At 38.5% G+C, this 24,248-nt stretch overlaps 2 protein-coding genes across 2 annotated transcripts in view; both read right to left on the bottom strand.

Moving 5' to 3' along the window:
• Positions 1 to 7,370, bottom strand: part of rras2 (RAS related 2) — a 39,040-nt gene extending 31,670 nt beyond the window's left edge. The window contains exon 1 of the mRNA XM_042484660.2: positions 6,946 to 7,370. Coding sequence (XP_042340594.1) covers positions 6,946 to 7,047 — 102 coding nt within the window. The 5' untranslated portion in view covers positions 7,048 to 7,370. The remainder of the gene's footprint in view (positions 1 to 6,945) is intronic.
• A 2,934-nt stretch (positions 7,371 to 10,304) lies between these two features.
• copb1 (COPI coat complex subunit beta 1) lies at positions 10,305 to 22,961 on the bottom strand. The gene is made up of 22 exons (XM_042484547.2): positions 22,808 to 22,961; positions 19,161 to 19,313; positions 18,723 to 18,952; positions 18,308 to 18,477; positions 18,089 to 18,203; positions 17,880 to 17,972; positions 17,632 to 17,769; positions 17,354 to 17,473; positions 16,466 to 16,573; positions 16,204 to 16,350; positions 15,918 to 16,063; positions 15,496 to 15,592; positions 15,226 to 15,386; positions 14,995 to 15,115; positions 14,664 to 14,891; positions 13,299 to 13,478; positions 12,645 to 12,789; positions 12,392 to 12,511; positions 12,133 to 12,278; positions 11,805 to 11,894; positions 10,867 to 11,022; positions 10,305 to 10,605 (listed from the first exon to the last, which is right to left on the bottom strand). Exons 2-22 carry the CDS (start codon positions 19,249 to 19,251, stop codon positions 10,546 to 10,548), a joined length of 2,862 nt encoding a protein of 953 aa, XP_042340481.1. The 5' UTR covers positions 19,252 to 19,313; positions 22,808 to 22,961; the 3' UTR covers positions 10,305 to 10,545.
• Positions 22,962 to 24,248: the final 1,287 nt, after the last annotated feature.

Genomic DNA, 24,248 nt, shown 5'->3' with positions numbered 1-24,248 from the left:
AACAGTTTGGAACATTTCTAGCCCTGTTTCTAGTGACCAAACCAGGTATTTTAGTCCAAAACATGATGTTTTCATAAACTTAACCAAGTGGGTTTTGTGCCAAACCCTAACCACACATTGACCATAGCATCGTCACAACATAAAACTGAAGTTGAAACATAAAGATATGAACAGTCTCAAATTATCTGCTGTATATCAACCGTACAAATTTAACGGATCTGTGAAACATACAATGCCAACATTTATTCTGGACATTGGCTTGGTAAAATATAAAATGATTCAGGTGCTCTTAACATCAAGCAGATAGTGACACATAACATGTCATGTAGCACAGAAACAGGTCATTACCACTCTGATGTTCCCTTGATCTGGCATAACTTCTTGTAATTGTTATATGTCGACTTTTATCTTTCTATGTGCTGCAGTACAAGCTCCGTTGTTTCAGTGCTACACAGGCACCAACCACAAGCCCTGCTCAATTCATAACTGATTGGTCACACAAAACCATAATTAGAAATATACTTGTGATAGGCTATATATGGTAAGAGTTTGATGTTCACTGACGTCCGACAAGTATAGGCATGTGATTACGCATGTACACTTGCATGGTGACATCTGAAATAGAGAGAGATTTGCAGAGAATACAAAATGGACAGTTCAGGCCAACTTCCGAAAGGTTCTCTTTAAATGTTTTCTAATCATAGCAGTTACATTCCTTTCAAAACAACACAGGGACTCAGGATTAACTTGCATTTGAGGTTGATTTTAATGTGTTAATGTGCGTTAAACAACTCTACTTATGACCAAGGCACATCTGATAGAGTTTTTAGAAAGAATGGAGAACAAAGGTGTATAAAATAGCAATACTGTACATATTGAGTTACTTTATAATTATCAAACCATTTCGACAACCCTTCTGATCAAGTTCAGTTCCAGCTCTCTTAAACATAAATTGTGCTCTTCTTAATCTATACACAGTTTAAGTTGTTACATTAACTTTTCATGAGGAGACCAAAGAAGGAAATCCTATAAAATTACAGACCAAACACAGGTGGAAACTTGGCTCCAACAGCAGCACAAGAGTCAAATGAGGGTAAAGGGTGGTGGTGGGAAAGGGGAAATAAGGCACAGTCACACCAAGTTTGTGGTGTTGCGCTCAATGCAAGTAGGCTATTGTTTGAAAAATCATTGTGAAGGTTTAACTGGAGCACACTAACATGAAACAGATATTAATGTGAGTGTGGCACCAGCCTCTGTGCTAAATGTATTCTTAAAAAGAAACCAACCAGAATGACAGCCTCCTTTTATCATATGAGTAAGAATGTTTTGCTTTTTGGGTATGATATACACACTGCATGCTGTTTAGAGAAGCATTTTTGTGCATGCTGATATTGCATCAACCGGATGGATGATTCACAAGCCAAGTGACTGTGAAACCATTCACAAAAACAGTAGGTCTACAGGAATTGTTTCTACTTAAATGTTATGCGATAGTCACTGCACGCACTTTGAAGCGACCTGCTTTTTTTCTCCAGGCGATGAAATGCATCTTTAAATACGATGTTTGATGTTTATATTTACATGTAATTTCTTTTCTGGTTTGAATTTACTGTTGTGAAAACCAACAAATGATTTATTTGCTCTCATTGTGGTTCTGCTCTGTGAGAAATCAACAGATGACCCACCTACAGAGCTAAACAAACAATGTACTCCCATAACCTGCCCTGACAAGTACTCACACGCAGCTGCGAACCCTACAGTAAAAAAAATAAAAAGAGCTCACTGTCATATGGTTCAGTCTTCCATTACAAAGAAAAGATATTAACTCCCTTAAAGGAGATGAAGAAACGCCGGTCAGAATATAAATGGAACTGTCTGCACTCAGCAGTATGGCATGTGACATATCACTGAGCTAGACAGAAAGCAAAAAACTGTCTGTATCCAAAAATGGGCTGAGAGTATTTTTTTTTGTGTGTGTGTGTAGGGTTACATACAACTTATAAACTAAATCACAAACACACATGCACAAAAGCGTCATTGCAAAAACTTCGTATAACCACCTGTGGCTGTTTCTGAGAAACGCACATGAAACGGCAAACATCACATTCAGCTCCAGCACTACCATCATTACCGCACCTTGCCTCCACATGCCCAAGAGGACCTGTCCTTGTAATCCATGTTTATTCTTTTGAACTAATACTTACGGCAACATTCCTATGCAATGACCTCATAGCTAAGTTATCAAAAAATATGTGAGATATGTGGAAAAGGAGTAGGAGTAAGAGTGAAATAGAGAGGTCACTTGGGCGCTCTAGCTGCAAATCCAGCTGAGGTCTACAAAAAGCTTCAACTAATCTGTCTGGACTTGATCAGTCAGGATGTTTTGCTCTCGTGCATGAATCTCCACAGCCGAGAGCTACCAACACTACACTAATATGAGCAAACATGTGAGCAAGTAAACGCCATGCTTTTTCATCCAGCAATCAGATCACACAACATGTCATTGTAGAGCTGCTTCATTCCAGTAGCTTCTTTGGTTTTTTGATGTGCCATTATTATGGGGTAAAAACAAACTGACACACGCACCACCCCACATGCAGTCTTCACATGGCCAATGTGAGTCATGTTTTCCCTTACTTGGGATGCTTCCTCCCTCACAGACGTCACATTAAAACAACACACTATGTTCCACAACTTTTGTCAGGTGACTCAATGTTATGTCATCCCAATGCTATCTCAGCTTGAGTCAACTGCTCGGCATTCGGGCGGCCAGCAGCTCCCCAGGACCTGCCACTCTGTTACTGCTGGCGACATCATCTTTTATCACCCAACTCCCAGAAATCCCTGTTTCAGCAGAGTGGTGGTTTTTTTTTGGTTTTGGACTCTGCTCAGCACCCTCGTGATTAGCAACGGGTATCGAAGCTCAGGGCTTTTGAGAAATGACTGAAATGTGTCCACAGAATCGAGTACTGACTGCTAAGCATCAAAAGTTGGCATCAAATGATTCATAGTCTTGTTTACTTATCAGATCACATATTTCCTGATAAAGCCATAACATTTTGAGGTCACTGCTTTTGAATTTTGTTATGACAACTTAAATGCATTGAAGACACTGAATCAGATTGCTTCAAGTCGAGCAGTTGTTTTTTGGGGGGTTAGTTATACCACTTTTCCACCAAAATTAGCACATGCACAAAAGTTTAAAACATGGCTAAACACACTAAAATTAGGTTACAAACTGCTCGACCACTGCCAGTAAGGCAGAACTGTGTACACGGCTCTGCAGACACGTATGCTTTTCTGTGTGTGTTTTTTGGTGTGTTTGACATTATGGACATGTGACTCAGGTGCGAATGGCAATTGTAATCTTCCCCATCAAATTAAAAAGCCAGGTGTTAGCATGAGGTTTTTTGTGCAGTCGAAAAGATGCCTCAGTGCACAGTGTACTTCTAAGGGCGCTTTGGTCCTCAGATTTTGCTGCAGAGTGAGCATTCTTAAATTTCACATTGCTCTTTGGAACAGGCAGCTGCACAGTCAAAGGAAGATGCATGTAGGAGGAGAGTCTTTGTCCCGTCAGGCTCTGAAGTAAAGTTATCTTTTTACACATTTCCTCTCAGTCGTTAACACAGTTACCTAGTTTACTATATTATATGAATGACACACACACACACTCTTGTTAATACAAACTAATAATAACATGAGGACACAAAAAGATCCTACTCAATATTCAACACATCAGAGCGCCTCTCCTACATGCGATCATTTTTGGATAGTTGAACTGTAGTTTGCAATACCACCTAAAATAGTCTATTTTTATAACAGTAACTGCTTGATGAAAGGATAGCAAATGATAAATTATCTCACCAGCAGTCTTGTTCACCACACTGAATCATTTTTTGTTGTTATGAAGTTGATGGAAACAATTTATAAAAGAAATGGAAGCAAACACTATTTGTGGAAAAAAAGCATTACAAGCATCTACTAGCAGCCATTGCAAACCAGCAAACCAAGAGTTTCGAAGTAAGGTTAATAGGTTATGAAAAGACTTTCGACACTTGTGGTAGCACTGTTTTACTTAGATGAGCACTCACAGTGCATATGGGAGGCCTGGTTTAAAGTGTATGATGTGTTAAACTGTATGTAAGATAAGTAATAAAAGTAATACTGCATTTTTTGGGGTAAAAAATACTTAATATTTTTGAAAAAACACACAACACTGAATCTAATAATCTGTGAAATTTACCACTAACACACACACACACACACACACACACACACACACACACACACACACACACACACACACACACACACACACACACACACACACACAGACACAGCCCCAGTGATTCAGGAAGCAGGTCATGTTTTTCCATACAAAAACTAGAAGGTCCTAAGAGCAGCAGTGGAGGGACTTCCTTTTGCCGAAGGGCCAAATTCCACATGGTCCATGACCATTAACCCACCCAGGCTGACTCAGACCCCCCACCCCCTCAACACTCAACACTGTTCTAGAGGAAAGCCTCAACTTCACAATCAGCTGTTAGGTCTTTTCCCTTGGCAGGCGACTTCTAGAAACTTCTTAAGAGGATGTATGTTCCCCTCCTGCTGTCAACATCTCAATCTCTCTTTTTCACAGCACCAGATATGTCAGCCAGCAGTGAGAGAAGCGTGAGAGGAAATTAACTGCAGGTCACACTGAATACAAAATACATACAAAGTGGTTGTTCAAGCAAAATCCCAAACCAATACTCTTTACTGTTTACTTCCCAGATAAATTTATTGCAAGAGCATGATGCAGACAGCTTGAGGATGTCTTCTGGGTCGTGTTGAACTCACTCACCCAACAAAAGCAACATGCTTTAGTTCATTAAAGAATAGGATTTTGGATTAGTAGATCATTGGTTTGGCTGTCCATTAGTCTGGCAGGAGACAAAATCTATGTCAGCACATAAATACAACTTCAAGCAATGATAAAACAATCTTTGCTAGTTTAATGGGGTTGAAATATTTTTATCTCAAAAGTAACAGCATGTGGTTCACACCAGTGTTTCCCAACTGGCGAGATGTCCAAAAGTGGGTGGCGGGTCCATTCTGAATAGACTGCAAGTAACTCACTAACATGTAAAGTTTGTAAAACACACTTTATTTTGAATTTCTGCCACAGGGCTATTATTTTGAAGTGCTGTTCCCTGCTGTTCAGCTAATATTTTATTGCTCTGTTCTTAGTATTTGGCCTATTGACAAGCTGTGCCTTTGCAGCATTTTTATGTCACTGATCTTGAAGTGATAATATGCACTTTTTTGGTTGCAGTGCAAGCTTAAGTAATTGCACTTTTTTCTTGCAATATGTTTTATTTCTTTGAGTTTCAAGCCTGTGTGTTTTATAAATTTTGTCGAAAAAAATCAATAAGTGGTAATTTGTCTAATGTGGTTATCTTGAACTAATGACTGAGGACAAAATCTGCACCTTGTGGCTAGACCAGTTGGGAACCAATGGTCAACACTACAAATGACAAACTTCCCTATTGCAATATTAATGTCATTACAGTGTTTGTAGCACATTAAATAAAGTGAAATGTCTTTATCGTGTGTGTTTCATATTAAGTTTGAATGCTCCCCTACATCAGGTCAGCAGGGTCAGTAGGCTATGGCAAAAATCTGTGCCACAGCAATCTGATCCCTTTTTTACTTGGTATGCAGTTAATGAGCTTTTTGAACCCTCATTAGACACAACTCCCCCCAACACACACACACACATACACACACACACACACACACACATGCACACACATAAGCTTTTCAGCCCCACTCTAAAACGTGTGCCAGCCCACTATTGTCTGACAATGTGGAGACATGCAGCTGCCTGCAGTCTGGTCAGTAACACACTGATACGAGGGGGGAAACACACAAGGCAAAGGGCAAAGTTTGTCATCTCTTTCATGCAGCGTGTGTGCATGTGTGTGTGTGTGTGTGTATGGGGGGCTTTCCGGAAAAAGACCCCCTTACCTAAATGACTTTAAGCCTAGAAGGTCAAAGCAAGGCAGGTTAAGTCTGCAGTGTGCTGGAATGCAACCAGGGATAAATGGAGGTAAACTATTTACATGGCTTTTATAGGCTACAGTGATACAGATGAGTTTTCAAGTAGGATGCCATAAAAATAGAGAAGGTATTGTCTTTCCAGGGGGTGCCAGTTCAGTTTTTAACTTTAGGAATATTTACATGATTTAGTTGTTTGCCTGCAGTTACTGGAAGTGCTCTGAATGACCAGCAGTTTGCATAGTGAAAGTCTACATGTGAACACAAAAGTTAATCATCTTTCAATGGGCATTTTGTGCTGCTGATGCTGCAGACACTCAACCCTGACGGATTTTCTGTCTAGTTCACACATATATAATGAGATTTGGAACATTTTGTGGCTTTAAAGGACAAATTTAATAATTTTTCCTCTACAATGACATCGTTGACTCACTAATGTGAGTTTTTTTGCAACTTTTCTCTGCACTCTTTTACAACTTTAAGTTTCAGGCTTGCTAGGTAGGCCATTGCAGACTAAATCTTAGCATTGACTCTAAATCCGCTACCTTACTTTGCAGCAAGTTAATAAAATAGGACAACTCTGGAGCTCCGCAGACCCACTTTCCTTTCTCTTTTGACTAGCGGCTATAAACTGCAAAGTGGAAGTAGGATCTCTCGGATATCGTCGTTTAAAGTGACAGCCGTCCTTCCTCGTTTAATACAGAAAATAAGGCTTTCTTCACCATTAACATCTTCTAACAACCCTCGGTAAATAGTTGTAGGCCTCGGTAAAGTAGTGAAGAAAACAGAGCCCGGTATCCGCTTACGGGGTTCCCGTGTCTGGCCTCCCCCCTTCTTCAGCCGTGTTTTCGGAGGAGCAAATCAAAGCACGGGCTAAATTCAAGGGAAGGGTGCACAGCTACTGACCTGAATAAACTGGATAGTCAGGGCTGATTTCCCGACACCGCCTCCTCCGACCACCACCAGCCGATACTTCTCCTGCACCGAGCCGTCCTTCCAGCCTGCCATCGAGGACACTTCGCTGCGCTCGCCGCCGCCGCCGCTGCCGGAACACCAGTGAGCAGCAAACACCCACTTTTTTCCTGTAAAGTGAAGAGGCCCTGCAGTGTGAGGCACCGTAGCGTGGAGGAGAGCCCAGATACGTGCCAGAAATGACTCGTCGGTGTAGTCCGTGTAGTGCACGGAGAGATAGAGAGGGGGGTCTAACGGAGCTACGGGCGCCTGTCCATACGCCTGACCGTGTTTGAGCCTCGACAACACTGCGATGTTTGAGCTGTGGAGCCGAGAGTAGGAGTAATCAGCCAGGCCAGTACTAATGTCTGGCGCTAGGGGCCCTTCTACAGGCTCTGTGTGTGTGTGTGTGTGTGTGTGTGTGTGTGTGTGTGTGTGTCTACTGTAGGTGGGGTGTTGAGGCAGTCACATACACAGAGAGAGAGCCTTAACCCACTCCGCAGCCCCATCCTAATATCATACACCAGTGATACCTAACTTTCAATCAAATCTGGCCCCTGAAGTGCAGACTGAAGCCAGTTTATCTGAAATGACAGACTTTACTTCAGAGTGTCCAAGCTTGACTTGTATTATGTCAACATGTCAATTATTATATGCCATGTTAAGACAAATCTTACTCCAGGATTACACTGTGCAGTTAACCAGCACACTGTCTGCTGTGACACCTGTGGCGCCACCTGGTGTCAACAGAGAGAGGCTGGATGTCAAACTGCACATACATGAGTGTTTTACAAACTCTTAAGGGCGCTTGGGTAAATAAAATGGTTTTGGGCAATAGTTAATTCACACCTACAGTAAAAGTAATGTTGCTAGAGCTTCAGTCTCACATAAGTGCTGAGGTCAGGCTTGTTAGCAGCTTAGAAAATTATGAAAATGGATCGCTACAGCAGTTCCTGTAATAAAATGCAAGATAAGTGCTTATAAAACACAACAGTAAAACTTCAAGTGTCTAAACAGGGTGTCTACAGGTATGTAGACACCCTATTTAAGAACTTTTTAAGCTAAATTTTAACCAAATTCAAGATAGATATGTACATAAAATCATCTTTTTCTTATTCGAGCATCAAGGTAAGTATACATGTATATGCGGTTCTGTGCAGAAATGGGTTTAAAACTTTGAGACCTTGGCAAATTGCAGTGACGAAACATAGGTAAAAGACAATGAGCAACTTAAGCCAAAATGAAAGGGAGGTAGATGAAAATCACCTTAAAATTAGAAAAAAGAAAAGAAAAAGAACATTAAAAAAAACACAACAAACAAACAAGAAAAATGACCTGGAAAAAGTGCTTAAAATTAACATTTCTGCAAAATCAATTTAAATAAATGATTATGATAATTATAAATATAGTTTCTTCAGCATTTTCCCTAGATTTTTTAAAAAAAATATTTCCCAAATGTACTTATTTCTTGCAATTTGCAGAACAGTTTTTGCCAAGTTGCTCAGTTGCTCATTGCCTTTTTTCACGTGTTTTCAAAAGAAAGCAAGCACTGAAAAGTGATGTCAAACCAGGTTTCAAAGGTGTAATGATTGAATGTGATTATTACAGGTAAAAAGACTTGGTTCACTGGTAGGTTGAAGATAACATCAGAAATGTGCACTTACCTGCTGAGGAGCTCTACTTATATTGACAAAAAGATATCAGAAGTTTGACAAAATACAATAAAGCCACTATGAATTCACTGAGTCACATATGCCGTACAAATCAGGAATTAAATACAGTTATCCTTTGTTTTCTGCCTGCACAATAGTCCATTAAAAAAAAAAAATCAAACACATGGTGCAAAAGCCCAGGTCTAAAGTTGTGGAGTTTAGCCATGTGATTGTAATAATAATGTGTAATATCTTCCCTAAATCTAAAGAGGCCATACAATGTTCACAGTAGCCTGGCTGTGAAAGTGCTTCCAGATAGCCGACTGTTTATTTTCACAGCTGAAGCTCTGACCTCGAAGTCACCTTTCAGCCTTTATCTAACCCCCCAGAGAGACAGATTTTACAGATATTGTAAATGTATGACCAAGGTTGTGACCCTTTAATCTGGCATATTTCCAGAAACGTCCCTTCTCTCATAAATTATAAACTGGAGGGCAAGTGGAATATGTAACTCTCTGCCAACACCAATCCATCTCCATCTCATTACCACAGTAACGGTAAAACTTGCAGATGGCTTTGAGAGCACCTTTGAAATCATTGCAGTATATTATCCTAGGTTTAAAGACATCATGTCCATGCCATGGATCTGGAGGGTTCATTATGTCATTGTCAATTTGGGGGTGCTGACAGAACAAATTCCTATCAGTTTCACACTGTGCAAGATATCACACGAGGCATCTGAGGAATTCTAATTAGAGCCTGGAGCTGTGAAGCTGGACACAGCAGGAGCTCCAGACAGGAGTGTCTTCACTTTGGGACACAACCACCTTTGAGTGGCAATTCACTTTGAAATCACTTTTTAAACATCTACCATTATGCAACATGCACAGTACAATACTCCAGGAGAAAGCACTCACATCGCAAAGGAGGCATTTACATGTAAACGTCACCCTTCAAACTCTCATTTTTTATGTATAGGAGGTAGGCAGAATTAAACAGATCTAGAACAGTGACAGTAAGTTTTTATTTTTTACATTCACAAGTGTTTTTCAATGAGAATCATCTGTTTTTTCTTTATGTCGTTCTTTTTTTCAGATTTAATTTTCCTTTTAGCCGACAGTTTCATTGCACTTTTTTTTTTTTTAATTTTCAGCCTTTTGTCAGTGTCAGTGGTGGAAGAAGTATTCAGATCCTTTACTTAAGTAAAAGACTAATACCACCCTGTGAAATTGCTCTGTACTGTTTTACATGTAAAAGTCCTGCACTGGAATTGGTACTTAAGTAAAATAATCAGGAAGATGTACTTTTCGTATTAAAAGTAAGAAATGCAAAAAATCTATAAGAACTCTTTCAAAAAACACCTCCAAAAAGTCAAAATTACTTCAGAAAAAAACATGCCAAATTATTTTTTTTAAAATTTTGCTTCAGCAAAACTTTATGTCACGCTATACATGGATTGATTAAAAACTATAGGAATAAAGTATAGAAAATTATAAATGTTAGAACATGAAAAAATCATTGGGTTCGCAAATGTACATTGTCTTTATTTTGAAAAATAATAGTAATATCATGAACTATAATGAATGAAATATAAGCACTAAGTGAAAGGTGTCCAAAATTAAACTACAGGACAAGAAGAAATGAATAAATCATGGAGCAAAGTTCTCTCAATACATAGGTTTATTGAAAATTAAACAGGACAGGGAAAGAACATTACTGAAATGTAGTATTTAGACAGAGGTGATGTAAAATAAAAAATAAAAAAAGAAAGAGAAAAGCGCAGAAGCAACTGACCATATAGAGTTCTTAATTTGCTATGATGGACAGACAGTGAGATGAATGATAAATGAGGACAGCAGGTGACTTTTACAAAGTCAGAGGGATCAGCTTGAGCAGAGTTGTCTCAGACATTTGACTTCTTTTGAGAGAGGTTGATCTTGTCACCGAGACTCAAGGCCATCCCCTGTGAAATTAAGGAGGGAGGATTTATTGTGACAGATTTTTAAGCATTACGCTTTAAGCTTTTAGTGCAATATCGCACATAACAGGTGATTTCACATATTCCTTTCCATCAAGTCCAATTCTTGTGGTTAAGGTATAAGATTAAATTTTATCCATTCAAAAGATTAATTTGCCACATTGCTCAAGTTGAGAATAAATAAATTCAACCAAGCCTTTACTTCTCAGATGCACGAGGGCTCACGGTACTGCAGCTGTGACTCACCTGACTTTTGGCTCTAATGCGTATGTGTCCATTGACAGGTGCTTCAGGCCCCAGGTGGATGGGCTTCTCGATGCTGACATTAGCCAAGGCATCTTCGCCAAAGATAGAACGAGCATAAAGGTTGGCAGCCATGAAGCCGCAAAAGCCTGACAGTGCCTGGTTTGTGAGACAAAAAGAAAAGAGTTGAGCACATAGTGCAATAACAGCGCTAGACTGACACACTTCATCTAATAAAATGGGCTTTTTTTGGTTGATGCATCACTGACAGTTATAATCGAACCACAACAAAGGCCACTTATGATTCTTTTCAACGTGCACCAAAAGTAGCGCCTACAGAGAGCTCCAGTAATGAGTCCTAAAGCCCGGAAATGAATTAGCATTTCAGCACCTCCGGTTCCCTCGTCTTATAGTCAATGTTTTTTTTTTAGAATGTGTTTTTGGTTAGAAGCCTGAAATAGGGTCTGTGGTTAACACAAGCTTGCAAGACTTTCAGGTCTTGTTTTACGAGATAAAATATGTCAGTAAATACCACACTCTTGACTTCAATGCTTTTATGTGTCTTAAAAAAGGCAGTCGCTAACAAGTGGCTAAATGAGACTTCAGAACGTCATCACCCTGAGCCCTTATAGCCTAAAATTAGCTTTTTACTTCCGACAGTGTCATTTAGGCCTCAAAAATCCTTTAAGTGGTCATTTGTGAGGATGATCTTGCTGAACAAAACATGTGAGTGTCACAAATGTTCTTTTGCCACAGAGCTTATTTTCTGCCATTGTCAAAAATCCAAGGGAAAAATCCCATAGGCTTTTTGACAGGGGAACCAGGGTTTCGGCTGTAGAAAAATGTCATCCCCGGGACTCTCTATTTCATTTATCTTTGAGTCACGACAGCTTTAAAACTTCATTTACTTTTTTGCTTTGCTTTATTAGCCTCATACCAACCTTTTCAGGAGTCAGACACTTCATGTTGGTGGACTTGAGGATATGCTGAAGGTACTCGTTCAGATCAGTGATGTTGGTGTTCACTGTCACCTACAATAAAGAAAGATTTCTTAGGCACCATCTTTAATGTTCACATTTTTCAATATGAATCATCTGAATCTTGTTTGTGATCTGTTGAATATAAAAAAACAGTGTTCCTTCAAAACAGGGAAGTACAAAAAATGATATAACAAACCTTATAAACATGTCATGATGTCAAACACTAGAATTTTTGGGAAGCTGGTTTGTGTGTGGGAAACTGGACACAAAGTAGAAATGCAAAGCTTACCTTGTTTTCCCACTCAAACTCTGCCCACATCTGTCTGAATTCTGCATCGGTGCAGGAAGCTGGCTGAATGTAGTCCATGATGTCAATGTGGATGTCACTGAGGACGACGCAGTTTCTGTCGCTGGCAGCTCCCGACACATCATACACTGGAAAGATCAAACATCCCCAAAAAAATAAGAAAACATTCTCTGGCTACATGAAACGAAACAAAATAAAAGTTGAATTATAATGGTATGCAGACTCAAAATGATTGTCTTACCAATGTTGCCAAATATAATGCCATTCTCAGTAGAGGCCACCTTCACGTTGGCCTTGATGTTTGCGAAATCATGAGGAGCCAGAGTCAGAGGTGAAGGCTTCTCAACCAGCTTCAGATCACCTGTGGGACGGATACATTAGATGAATCCATGCATAATGCAATGTAGCAACAAAATGTGATTGGCCTGGATTAGTGTTAACAGAGAAGAGAACCTGTACATTTTTCCACTGAGGTGAAAAAGAACCAGACTAACCTAAAGTGGCCAGCTCAAGGGTGCAATTTTGGAGAGTATCACTGGTTTGGTTGACCACCAGCACGTCCAACACGATGTCATACTGGTTGACGTGAACATAAGCCTCGGCATACACTGGGTCTGAGAAGCCTGTCAGCTGGGTCACCTAAAATAGACAAAAAATAGTTACATTTGATTATCAAGTATACTAACTAAAAAAACAAATATTTCCTCAAAGTAAGGGATTTAAAGTTTTTTTGCCATTTACTTTCTAAGAGTGCAAAGAGATGGAAGAGAAAACAAAGACTCGTAGCTGTGTGCCCTTTGCCTAAAAACCACTTTGAACCAAAACGAATAAAATCACATTTAAAAAAAAACAAAAAACGCTGCTACAACTACGACTGTTTGTCAAATCCAAACACAAACAGAAACAACTGTTCTTTCCCTAAATCTGAAACAGCATCTCTCTCTGAGGCAAATGCCACAATAACATCTTCAGACATTTATGCATTATAATTACAACTATAAATGGGCAGGATTTAAAAAACAAATGAAACAATCTAATCTCCCAGCAGAGATGATACAGCCCAAAATAAATCCCCGACAGCAATGTTTTTCTCAAAGCAATTTCCAGCTCTCTCATGTGATAAGATTTCTGCAGAGCTTGTGGTGTACCTTGTTGAGTTTTGAAGCGAGGGGATCAGCAGCCTCCTTCCTCTGAGTGTTGCCCATAGCAGCCAGCAAACTGAGCTGGAACTGGTCCTCCTTAGAGGTCATCTCGTTCTTGGCTGTCAGCTGCATGAAGGAGATCGGGTCGTCTGCCTGCACTGTTACGTTACGTTTTTCAGACTCTTTCTGTGGTCAGAATAAGATACAAATGTTATGGCTCACAACAGAATCCACACAGCATACAGTAGTAATCAAAGGTGTAAAAACAAATGGATTACAGCACAAAATTAAAATAACATCAACATTTTGTTTAAAATTACCACAAAAACTGCACTGACAATGTTCCTGTTAAAAGGATCCAGGGCCCTTATTTATTAATGTTGCATAGTGGGGCCATAAATTCTGGTCAAAAAAACTTATTCACATTCTAAACAGTTATTATTACATGTTCAACATACATAAATATGCTGTTGCAATTAGGGCTGTCCCGAATGCCATTTTCTGGGCTCCTGAGTTTCAGAATTGTTCCACAGCGAATATTCAAAGCTTTGGTTGGCGTGTGTGGGGCACTGCAGGTGACAGAGAGACTTTGTGCACCCTGAAGCTTAAGCGTCAGGTGAGGGAGAGCCCGGTGTGCCTCTGACTGCCTGACAGCAGTCAATAAACCCGTTAATAACCACTGCGTAAAATTCTCATTCCTCTCACTGTGTGTGAGACATATGGAGCAGCAGTATCATGACAAACAGACAGAGAAAGAGGCTGAGCGGATCAGTATGTTGTGCACAGGTGTATAATGAAATGGATAAAAGTTGCAGTGATTTGAAAAAGTTGGTGCAGACTTCACAGGGATTGCCAGATATCGCCTGTAATGTTAAGATTGCAAAATCCTGAAGGGACTGATTAAAGGCATTCCAAAGTCCAGAGGTGTTGTGCTTAATTACATTTTTATGCACTTTTTGTGCCATTACACAGCTTGTGACAATTTTTATATCATGGACAAATAATTATAGACCTACAAACTACATATGATAACCTGACAAAGCCCTGTGAGACCAAGGCAGAGCATACTAACTCCAACAAATCTAACATTTTAGAATAATTTTTTTTTTCCTCTCACAAACACTGAAAGGAAATTTGTACTGTGCAAAAAAAAAGAAAAAAAAAGAATATCCAAATCCCTAAGTTGAAAACCAAATACCTACTAAATTATCAAATAATTAAATATGATGGTACTGCCTTAGACAAATGAGGACTGAGTCCAAATATGTGCACTTAACACAAAACACGTGTTCACTTCCTCTACCTGTGCTGATGCTTTAGCTGTCAGGAGGTTAAATATTGAGTTGAGTCCTCTGAGACAACTATCATTACCTTCTGTGACAGCTTCTCTTCCTCCAGCCTGACAGTCAGCATATGTGACAGGGATCTGCGACACTCCTTGTTGAAAATGTCATTCATAAGTGGTGAGCACTCTGACAGGACCTTCAGGCACAGCGAGATGCGGTCCACATCATCGTCTGTAATTGGCTTCTTGGGCAGAGAGGACTTGCCCAGGTGCAGCACAGTGACCATGATCAGCATGGCCTCTGCCACAAAGGACTGAGGGCAACAGCGACACAGCAGGGATTAGACCAACAGACAGCTGGTTTCATGATTTTTTTTCAGAGAGTCAGTGAAGTGAAGGGAAGAGAGGGCAACTTACATTTTGTTTCTTTTTGTCCTGAACAATCGCAACATAGCGCAAGGCCACTTTGGTCAGTGTGGTGGCCAGGGACGCTGCCACATAGAAGTCTCCGTCCATCAGGAAGCCTCTGAGTGGAGGTCTGGAACAACAAAGCCAGTGTTAATGAGTGAATGACAATAGTCCATGCAATTTATGAAATATTATGGTAAAATAACTATATCTCCACCCCAATGTGTATTTTTTTTTTACCTATCTTCTTCTTTCTTCGAAGGCCTGGAGGAGCTGAGGGCACTCTGTGTCACGTAGGTGCCCATCTCTGTCACCAGCTTCTGTGCTGGAGCTGCACTCACTTCATCTTCTGGTTTCAACTCTCCGGTCTCTTTCTTTATCTCGTTTTCTACAATTGGGATCTGTCCAAGCAAGAGACAGATGTCAGATCCACGTGACGATTCCAACTAAGTTGGGACTGTCAGGTAAGCTTGTGTTACATTTAATTCAGAAAATAATGGACAAACGTACCTCTCCCAAAGACCTGCGTACTTCTGTCATCACACTCTGGATGTCTTCCTTGGTGCTGCAATATTCTCCCAAGATCCACAACGCTCCCCTGTAGATCCTGAAATATGGTAAAAAAAAAAAAGGTCATGAGCACTGACAGTGTTCCATACTCTTGAACTGACACACTACACAGCCCTAATAATAAAACTCAAGTCAGGTTTATGAAACAGCTGATAAATGGGACTGTAGAGGAAAATCTAGACATAACCATTAGACCAGATTGACCAAAATAAGACCAATGTCCTTACTCAAGAAAGATAACCAGCTGCTAGAACATAAGAGTAATCCGTTTGTTTGTTTTTATATTTTTTATGGTCATTTGGGGAGAGACAACAACCAAGAAAACGCATAATAATCCCTGAAATGTGCTTTTAAAACCTTACTTGACAGTTTTGATGGCGTGAAAGACTTCCAGCATCTTCTCGATGATAAGCGGTCTCAAGTTGTCAAACCTCTGAATTGCCTCCCGCACGAACTCCAGCACGTCAGCAGCAGCTGCCTCATTAGTGTCACTAAGGAATTCCATCAGCTGTAAATCATACCAAAACAAAGAAAAGTCTTATTACATTATTATCAGATATAGAAACAATCATTGAGTTTCTCTCAAAAAGCCATGATATATAATTTCTACAACAATTTCTTGTTATACTTAAATATTGGGAAACTCACCACAGGTATGACATTGGCCGCCATGTCAGGGAAGCGCACACTGCAAGAGTGGAGAGTGCGCACCAACAGCTGCCTGTACTTATCAGTGTCTTCATGTTCTGTTACGTTGTTTGTCTTGATCACCTCTTTCTTCAAAACAATCACCAACTGCAAAACAAATAGATGTCACTATGTTTGCAATATAATCCCTTGTTGTTTTTATGTCCCATGCCGGGCGATAAAAAACAACAAATAACACTGAAGTCGTGCGCACGACGCTGACCTCTTCAACATTGCGAGATGAAACAAGGTCCAGAGCCAGCTGCAAGGTTTTCTTTCTGACTTCCAGGTCAGGAGTGCTGAGGACACGCAGAATGTCCATTACAAGGTCCTGGATTTAAGAAAAGGCCAAAAACATTAGTGACACCCAAATTATGTCTAAACAAAGATGAAGTACTGTAGGTGCAGCAAACTGGTGTTATCTCATCATTACACATTTGATGTTTCACTGATTTTTGATCTGCTTTCAACTTCATCAAATAAAATTTAATTTTAATTGTGTATAATTTCTTATACATTTTGCAACCAGAATCAGAAATACTTTTTGATCCCTTAGGAGGAATCTGTAGAATGTGACATTCATCATGATATATAGTAAGGAAAAATATATATATGAAAATAAGAAGTATGCAAAAGTATGTGCATTAAGCCACAATGTTTCACACTAGTATTTAAATTATTGAGAAATATAAAAATATTTATATGGTGGTACAATGTATAAAGCTAGTATGTTAAGTATTTTAAAATATAAAATTGTGTGTATTATTTTAATTATGTAAAAATCCAAAAATGTGCATTATGCTTAAATATATATATATTTTTAAAAAGTATGGAAATATGTACATCATATGTACACCATATGTAAAATAAAAGTTTGAAATTCGTGTAATGGTCTAAAAGTAAATATTACAAACCAAAAGACTAATGTTATAAATACTACTACTGACAAATTCAAAGGGTAGGTTTTTTTAATTTATTTTCATTAGGGCTTACATTTTTTTTCATGATATTTTACCTTTTTGAAATAGTGAGCAATGGCTTTTATGGTTAATAAGACACAGTTTATCTGTTAATTGCAGCAAAAACTAACCACAGTCATAATTCAACGTACCTGGAGCACACGCTCGTGAGTGGGGTGCTCCTTCAGTTCAATCAGACGATCGAGAACAATCAGCTTCACATTGTTGTCGCTCTCCTTGATGATCAAATCAATGTAGCACTGGGCAGCAGCCTTAAGTCCAACAAAGCACAGAGTGCAAACGAGATATTATAGGACCAAAGAAATCACTGCTGTATCACAAGTGTACTTAGTGCTATATATAGATATATATATATATATATTTAATATATGACATAAACAAAATCACTGACAAAACACTGGTGATGTACCTTAATGGCTGTGGGAGCACTGGAGAGGGTGACAAGAGTTCCAGCAGCCTCATACTTAACAGCTGGACTGGAGGACTGCAGCAGGTTGTAGATGCAACGGATGAAACGGGCGCGCTCAGATGGGTTAGCGTGGCAAACCTAACAGGCAGAAACAAAAACAGCAAGAGTTCAGACATTAAAGCAGCTCTTCTGGTAGTATGCTGTTGTGCTATACAGCTTGAATTAGAGTAAAAAAGGCTTTGACTCACTTTGTAAATCAGCTCCACAATGACCAGCTGGAGAATGTCGCCAAAAGTGTGAACTTGGTCGATACATGTGCTGAGATAATCCAGAGCTCGGTCCTGTCAGATGTGAATATATGAATGACATGATGTGAGTCAGACCTTAGAGACGGATACTGTGGATCTGGTGGCACACGACAATAAAAACAGTAAGAAAAAGACAATATGCTACAGACCTGATCGGCATGTATCAGCATCATGAATGCGTTTCTCTTACAGCTGGCATCTTTCTCATTGACAAGAAAATCGTGGATCAACTCTGGAGCGTCTGGGATGAGATGTTCAAAGTTCCTAAAACAAAGAAATACTATCAGCTATTTGTTGTGCACTTATGACTGGAGTACAAAATATGCAGCATTTATAAGGAAAAGCGTAGAATATTTGACATTTTGTACCTATAGATGGTGTAAATGGCCAGGACAGCATTGCGGCGCACATAACTGTGGCGATGCTCCAGGCAGGCCCGGATCGCTGGCATGAGAGGCTCAAGCAATTCAGACTCCTTCAGCTTGCACAGGAAACGAAGAGTGGAGCCACGGATGAACTCGTTGGGGTGCTGCAGGTCCTGAAATTGCAAACAAGATTTCACATGATTTTTTAAAAATATCAAGAAAAAAAACATTATTGTCAAAGTACAATTTCAATAGCCATACAAAACTGTCCACTTGTGATAGGATCACCCAAGATGCATATTAATACAGATATAAACAGACTTCTATCCATTTGGATGTTTACATCTGTGTCTAATTCTTCCCTTTGTTTTCACACTGTTACCGTTATAAACGTCTTTCCTCAGTTGTTGAATCTTACCTTTCTGTAGGCGTCACAGACCAGGATCATCTCCTGAAGCAGCTTGCCATCTGGGGTTGTTTTAGGAACAATCTCCCAGAATACCAGCAGCAGTTTTTTGATGGTGTGGTCTTGAAGTGGCAGCACGAAGCGGATTATGGTCATCAGCAGTCCTGGCAACTTCTCACCATTCAGGATCATGATGATGACCTTCTTCAGGGCCTCGGTCTTTGCCTTGATCTCCCCCTTTTCTGTTGAAAAAAAAAGGACATTTTTTTGTCTAAAAGAATGATGTGTCTTCTACTGAAGACAAAAAACGCATGTGGATTATCCAAATTAACCAAAGCATTGTTTTAGAAAAAAAGAGTTTCTGCTTTTGATTCTTGTACAAATTTTTTGTTCCAAAACTCTGAGCAGCACATATTATCAGCTTTGCAAATTAACATTCAGAATATTTACCTAAATCAGTTTTAAGGCTGACTTCAGAAGGGGGCTCTGAGTCAGATGAAACATTGATGAGAGTGTAACAAACGTTCTCTGCAGCCGTCATGTTGCTGCTGGGTTTGTATCCGTTTAGAAGAATCCCGATGAATGTCGCTCACTGGATAACACCTACAAAGACATAAGAACAACTGATTTAGTACATGGTGGCGAAAACATTTACACCTACATATAAATAGAAATGCCATACATTCTTTATTTAACTGTTGAGTTTCTCGGCGTTGTAAATACTGTATATATTCTTTGTTTATGTCGTCCTCTGTGCTTATTTCTTTCATCTTCATCCTGCACGTTTTTGTACTTATTTATTAATATAGTTTATTTTGCACAGTTATCTTGCTATTTTGCTATCCCTTTGCTGCTGCAATGTTGGAAATTTCCCCACTGTGGGACTAATAAAGGATTATCTTATCTTATCTTACATGTGGGCTATAACTATGAAAGCACCCATAGAATGAACAAAATCTACATTTACATTAAAAACAAATTAGGTAAATGCACTGTACAGCATTATGTGCATAACAGACAATAAAGCAGTGTGGGACGTTTGACATTTTGGGCTGCAGCTGAAGGAGGCATAGCAAGCCTTTCTTAAATCGGACAGGTTTTATATTGAGCTTTTTCAACCCATAACAGTCACGCAGGTATCAGTCACAAGGGCTCACATTAACTAAAAAACTGCCACAAACAATTTTTATATCCTGGAAGTCAACTGCAAGTTTATAACACATACTCATATTGTTTATGTAACACTGTGGACACACAAAACAGAGGTCTTTCCATAGTCCCTTCATCGAAACACGTAACAGATGACTTGGAAACTCTTAGTAGTTGTGAATGTATTATGTTGGTGTTCGCTCTGCCGTAGACGTGCGACCTGTCCTAAGTGATTATCTGCCTCTTACTCAAAGCATGCTGGGATACACTTTAGCTCCTAAATAACCTTGGCCAGTACATCAATGAAAGTTATGGACAGCAGCTACAAAATGTTGTGAGCCATGATACACTTGTCGCCTACAAAATGATTATTTAAAGCAAAGAGGTATTTGTTTGAGATGTAACTATTTACATCCCTGAAAAACATCAGCAACAGGTGACCTCACTGAAGAAAAGCTGTAAAGCCCAACGGGTTATCTCAGGCCCCATGAGAAGTCTTGCATAAAACACATGGTACCTGAAGGTTACATTAAGTAACCAAATGTTACAATGTAAGAAACTCTGGTTTATGCTCACAGCATCATAAACATGTATAGATAGTACAGAAAAGAAAAAAAGACTAAATGTAGCCCTTCAGAAAACATGTTAATGACTACAACTCAACAATACTTATGTTATAAAACATTTTTGCATTGAACAGCAGAATATGCAAATAAAATGACTTGTTTAAAATCATTTTATTTTATAATTAACTCATACTTTCAGATTTCTGTCTTGAAACAACAGTTGGATGCCCATAAACATCAAAACAAGTTTTGTTCGCTGTAATAATTTCTCCTATTCATAATGGCCATTTAATAGTACTTTGCAATAGGTGACAAATTCCAAAGTTTATGATCTGTAAGAATATGTATTTTTGTAAATTCATAAGAGACTTCGCCTGCCTGAGTTTATTAAATTAAATGGCCATCTTCCAAAGTGATAGTCTCTGCGAAACAGTATTTCCTCTGTGTGTTTCCTCAGACAGTGTTTCCATGTCAATCTGTGATGAAGTAAATGTAACCTATAACTCTAGAAAATACAAGATTTTTCCTAACTCAGGCTGCTGAAACCTCACATTAACTTCAGAAACATTTTGGAAAGTATTTTTGCACTGAACAAGGACCATGAACGTTGTCCCCCATCACACAGGAAGTGCATTAGGAAGGGGCCCCTAAAGACCAGTATGAACAAGAGGAATGATTACACCAAGAAAACCCTGTTTCAATATATGGGCACCTGACTATTGTTTTAAACAAAAATGAGCATTTGGGAGCCTAAAAACATATAAGCTTGTTGCAACTTATGCATAGTATGGGCAGAACATACTGTTTTAATGCCACTAACTAAACCATTTTAAAAATGACTTTGCAGTGTAAACACTTGTGAATACAAGCTCTGCGCTACATTTATTTGTATGTATCTACCTTATTTGGGTAGCAGTCAACAGCATAACAGGAATTTATTGAAAACACTAGCAGATTAATAGATCACCTGTATGCCACAGGTACCTGTAAACACACACAATACAGAAAAGTCTATGTGATATAGGCCTAAAAATAGATTTGATAATATCAGAAATACTGTTGTGATCACAATAACACAGACAAGAGCTGTCATTGTGACAGCAGAAGTATCTTAAATTGCAATGTTACTGATTTTTGTTAAAATTTGACATTCTTGCAGATGACACAGATTTATTTTGCTTTGGTAAACATGTAAAAGAACATTTGTATGCTATCAAAGGGGAGTTGGATATACTCAAAATGTGGTTTGACGTCAACAAACTGTCTCTCAATATTAATAAAACTAATTTCACGTTTTTATGAAAATTTTAAATAAATCGATGAGAGTATTACATTAAATTTCTTTGATGTTGAAATTGAAAGAGTTTTTGAGACAAAGTTTTTGGGAATTGTGATTGAAACAACATATTACCGACATTAAACAGAACATTTTTAAGGTCAGTGGCTGCATAAATCTAGGGAAATATTAAACTCTAAGGCTCTTGCTCCATTACACTTCCCTTTATCTCTGATTGTGTGTAATAATGGAGGTCAACCTTTAAAACAACAACAAATTCAATAGTCTTAAAAATGAGCCATGTGTATTATTAATAAGGCTGGTTACTATGACCACACTAATGAACTGTTTTTAAAATCCAAAACCATGAAATTTAATGATTTGGCATGTTACAACATAATGCAAATAATGTTCAGAGCAAACACAAAGTCACTCCCAGGATGTGTACAAGGAGTTTTTTTTAGTAAAGGAGAGCGAATATGATTTTTTTGTAATTCCTCTGTACTAGAAGCAAAAATAAATACATTAAAGGGAGATACGTTTCTGTTTGGGGGAATAAAATATGGATCAACGCCGATATAAAAAGGTAGATTAAACTGATATGAAGGAAGGACAGGCATGTCTAAGCTTCTGCTTCTGTCTGAGCCTTTTCACTCACTACTTCATACACAGACTTCTGATTTTTTTTCCATACGGATCGTATGTTTGCACTTATTGAAACATGTGTGATGACTAAATAAAAACACTGAACACTGACAGTTAGGTTATTATAGCTCGAGTTAAGACAGTGTGACACGCAGCGTTAACCTCGTACAACACAGCAGCTACTGCTACAGACTTAATGGCGTTACTTGCATAAACGCAACAGCTGTATAGCAAAACCTCAATCAAACGCAAATATCAGTGAGTTAGTCGACTACTCGATTGGTTAGATAAAGTTAGGATGTATTATTATTGCCGATTGGCGAACGTTAGCTAGCGCCAGTGTAGCCTCAGTCCATGCTAGCAGTGAAATGGAGGACAGTAACGTTAGCCAGCTAACAGTTAACACCGATCAGGAAATGAAACATCACTCATCTTGGTTAAAACTATGTCACGTTACCTACCAAAATGCACGACTATTATCCTCCGAAATGGCCTTCGAAATCCAGTTTTTGAATAATTACATCTGTAAAAACTCTCAGAGGCTCCCTTTAGCGAGCTGTCTCTGTAGCCCTCCGCCACTTCCTAGTGACGTGGAAGATTACTTTCAGAGCCACATCACTGCTACGGTGCGCCGAGAGGGTCAAACGCGAAAGAGAAAAAACAGGATAGTTTGCCATTGAAAAACAGACATGAGAAACTTTTACTATAGTAATTGCTGTTAAATTCAGCACTTTAAATTTGCATTGTGTTGTAAAACGTAAATGTTTACGCGTAGCTTCATTATGCTACCTGAGAATGTGAGAACCTTAGTCTAATTTATGAGGTAAAATCATCCACATTACCGTATGACTCCAAAAGATGAAATGGACAAGAAAGAACATCTGGGCAGAGTTTTGACCTTTTAATATCAGTTTGAAAAACAGTAGATTCAATGGGCAGTATAAAAATTTGTAACAAATGTAAAAGATGAGACAAATAGGCACAAACTGTATAAAATCAAATCACATCAAATCAAATCAAATCAAATCAAATTAAATTAAATCAAATCAAAATAATAACCAAAACTAATAATAAATTATTAGTTTTGGTTATTTTTTATTAAACATTTTTAAGATTGATATCATTTTAAGATATGTGTATATGTGTAGAAGAGGTATATGAGGGCAAATTTTAAATTCTATTTTATGAATGTAAAATTCAGCTAAAAATTAATTATATACTGTTAACTATTGGAGAAATTTGAATTTTTGGATATTACTAATATTTTGGGTTCTTGAATGAAATAAACTTGCCAGGATATCCAACTGAAAATCAGTCCAGAGGACAGTCACATGCACACACTGTTAAAATAAGTGCTCTAATGTTTCTACCATATTGTTAGGAGGTGTATTTGTCATTCATATCAGGGAGTAATAAAATCTAAAATCTACAAATAACAGAATTTACTGGAAAGTAGAATAATTTTAAAAAGCAACTCTTTGATTTTGTTGGGCAGCACATATTTGTGAGCAAGTAAATCCATGTGTCACCATCAAGAGTCTGGTCTAAAAAGAGTCCATTTATATTTAGCAGGTGCTAGTGCTCTCGGAATAAATTAATTTCCGATTAAAGTATTGTTGAAATTTTTGTCAAAAATGGAGAGTAATTCTCTAGTAATTCATGTCAATAACAGAGCCCCTCCTAACAAAGTCCTTTAACGTTTATTGGTTTATCAGGCCTCTCTGACACAGACTTCTTTAGACTGGCCCCTGTATCACATACACAAACAAATTATTTAAAATATAATATATTTTGGTTTGTTTTGTTTTAAACACACACATTTCTAGATATAATTTAATACTTTAGAGCCTCAACAGAATTGTATAGCAGATGTTAATGGTCAGCAGCACCCTCCAGTGGAAG

This window comes from Plectropomus leopardus, chromosome 1 (genome assembly GCF_026936395.1).
Source record: "Plectropomus leopardus strain MGB_pleo_1.0 chromosome 1, ASM2693639v1, whole genome shotgun sequence".
Lineage (NCBI taxonomy): Eukaryota > Metazoa > Chordata > Actinopteri > Perciformes > Serranidae > Plectropomus > Plectropomus leopardus.
This window is presented reverse-complemented; position numbering and strand designations above follow the sequence as displayed.

Bases quoted from the DNA above. Each gene is read 5' to 3' on its own strand.
- copb1 (XM_042484547.2), bottom strand. From the start codon at position 19,251: ATGACGGCTGCAGAGAACGTTTGTTACACTCTCATCAATGTTTCATCT. The intron at 15,593-15,917 runs GTAAGGTTTTAA...ACCATATTTCAG, and splicing joins CACGCCATCAAAACTGTCAA to GATCTACAGGGGAGCGTTGT. The intron at 11,895-12,132 runs GTAAGCTTTGCA...TCTTTATTGTAG, and splicing joins AGTTTGAGTGGGAAAACAAG to GTGACAGTGAACACCAACAT.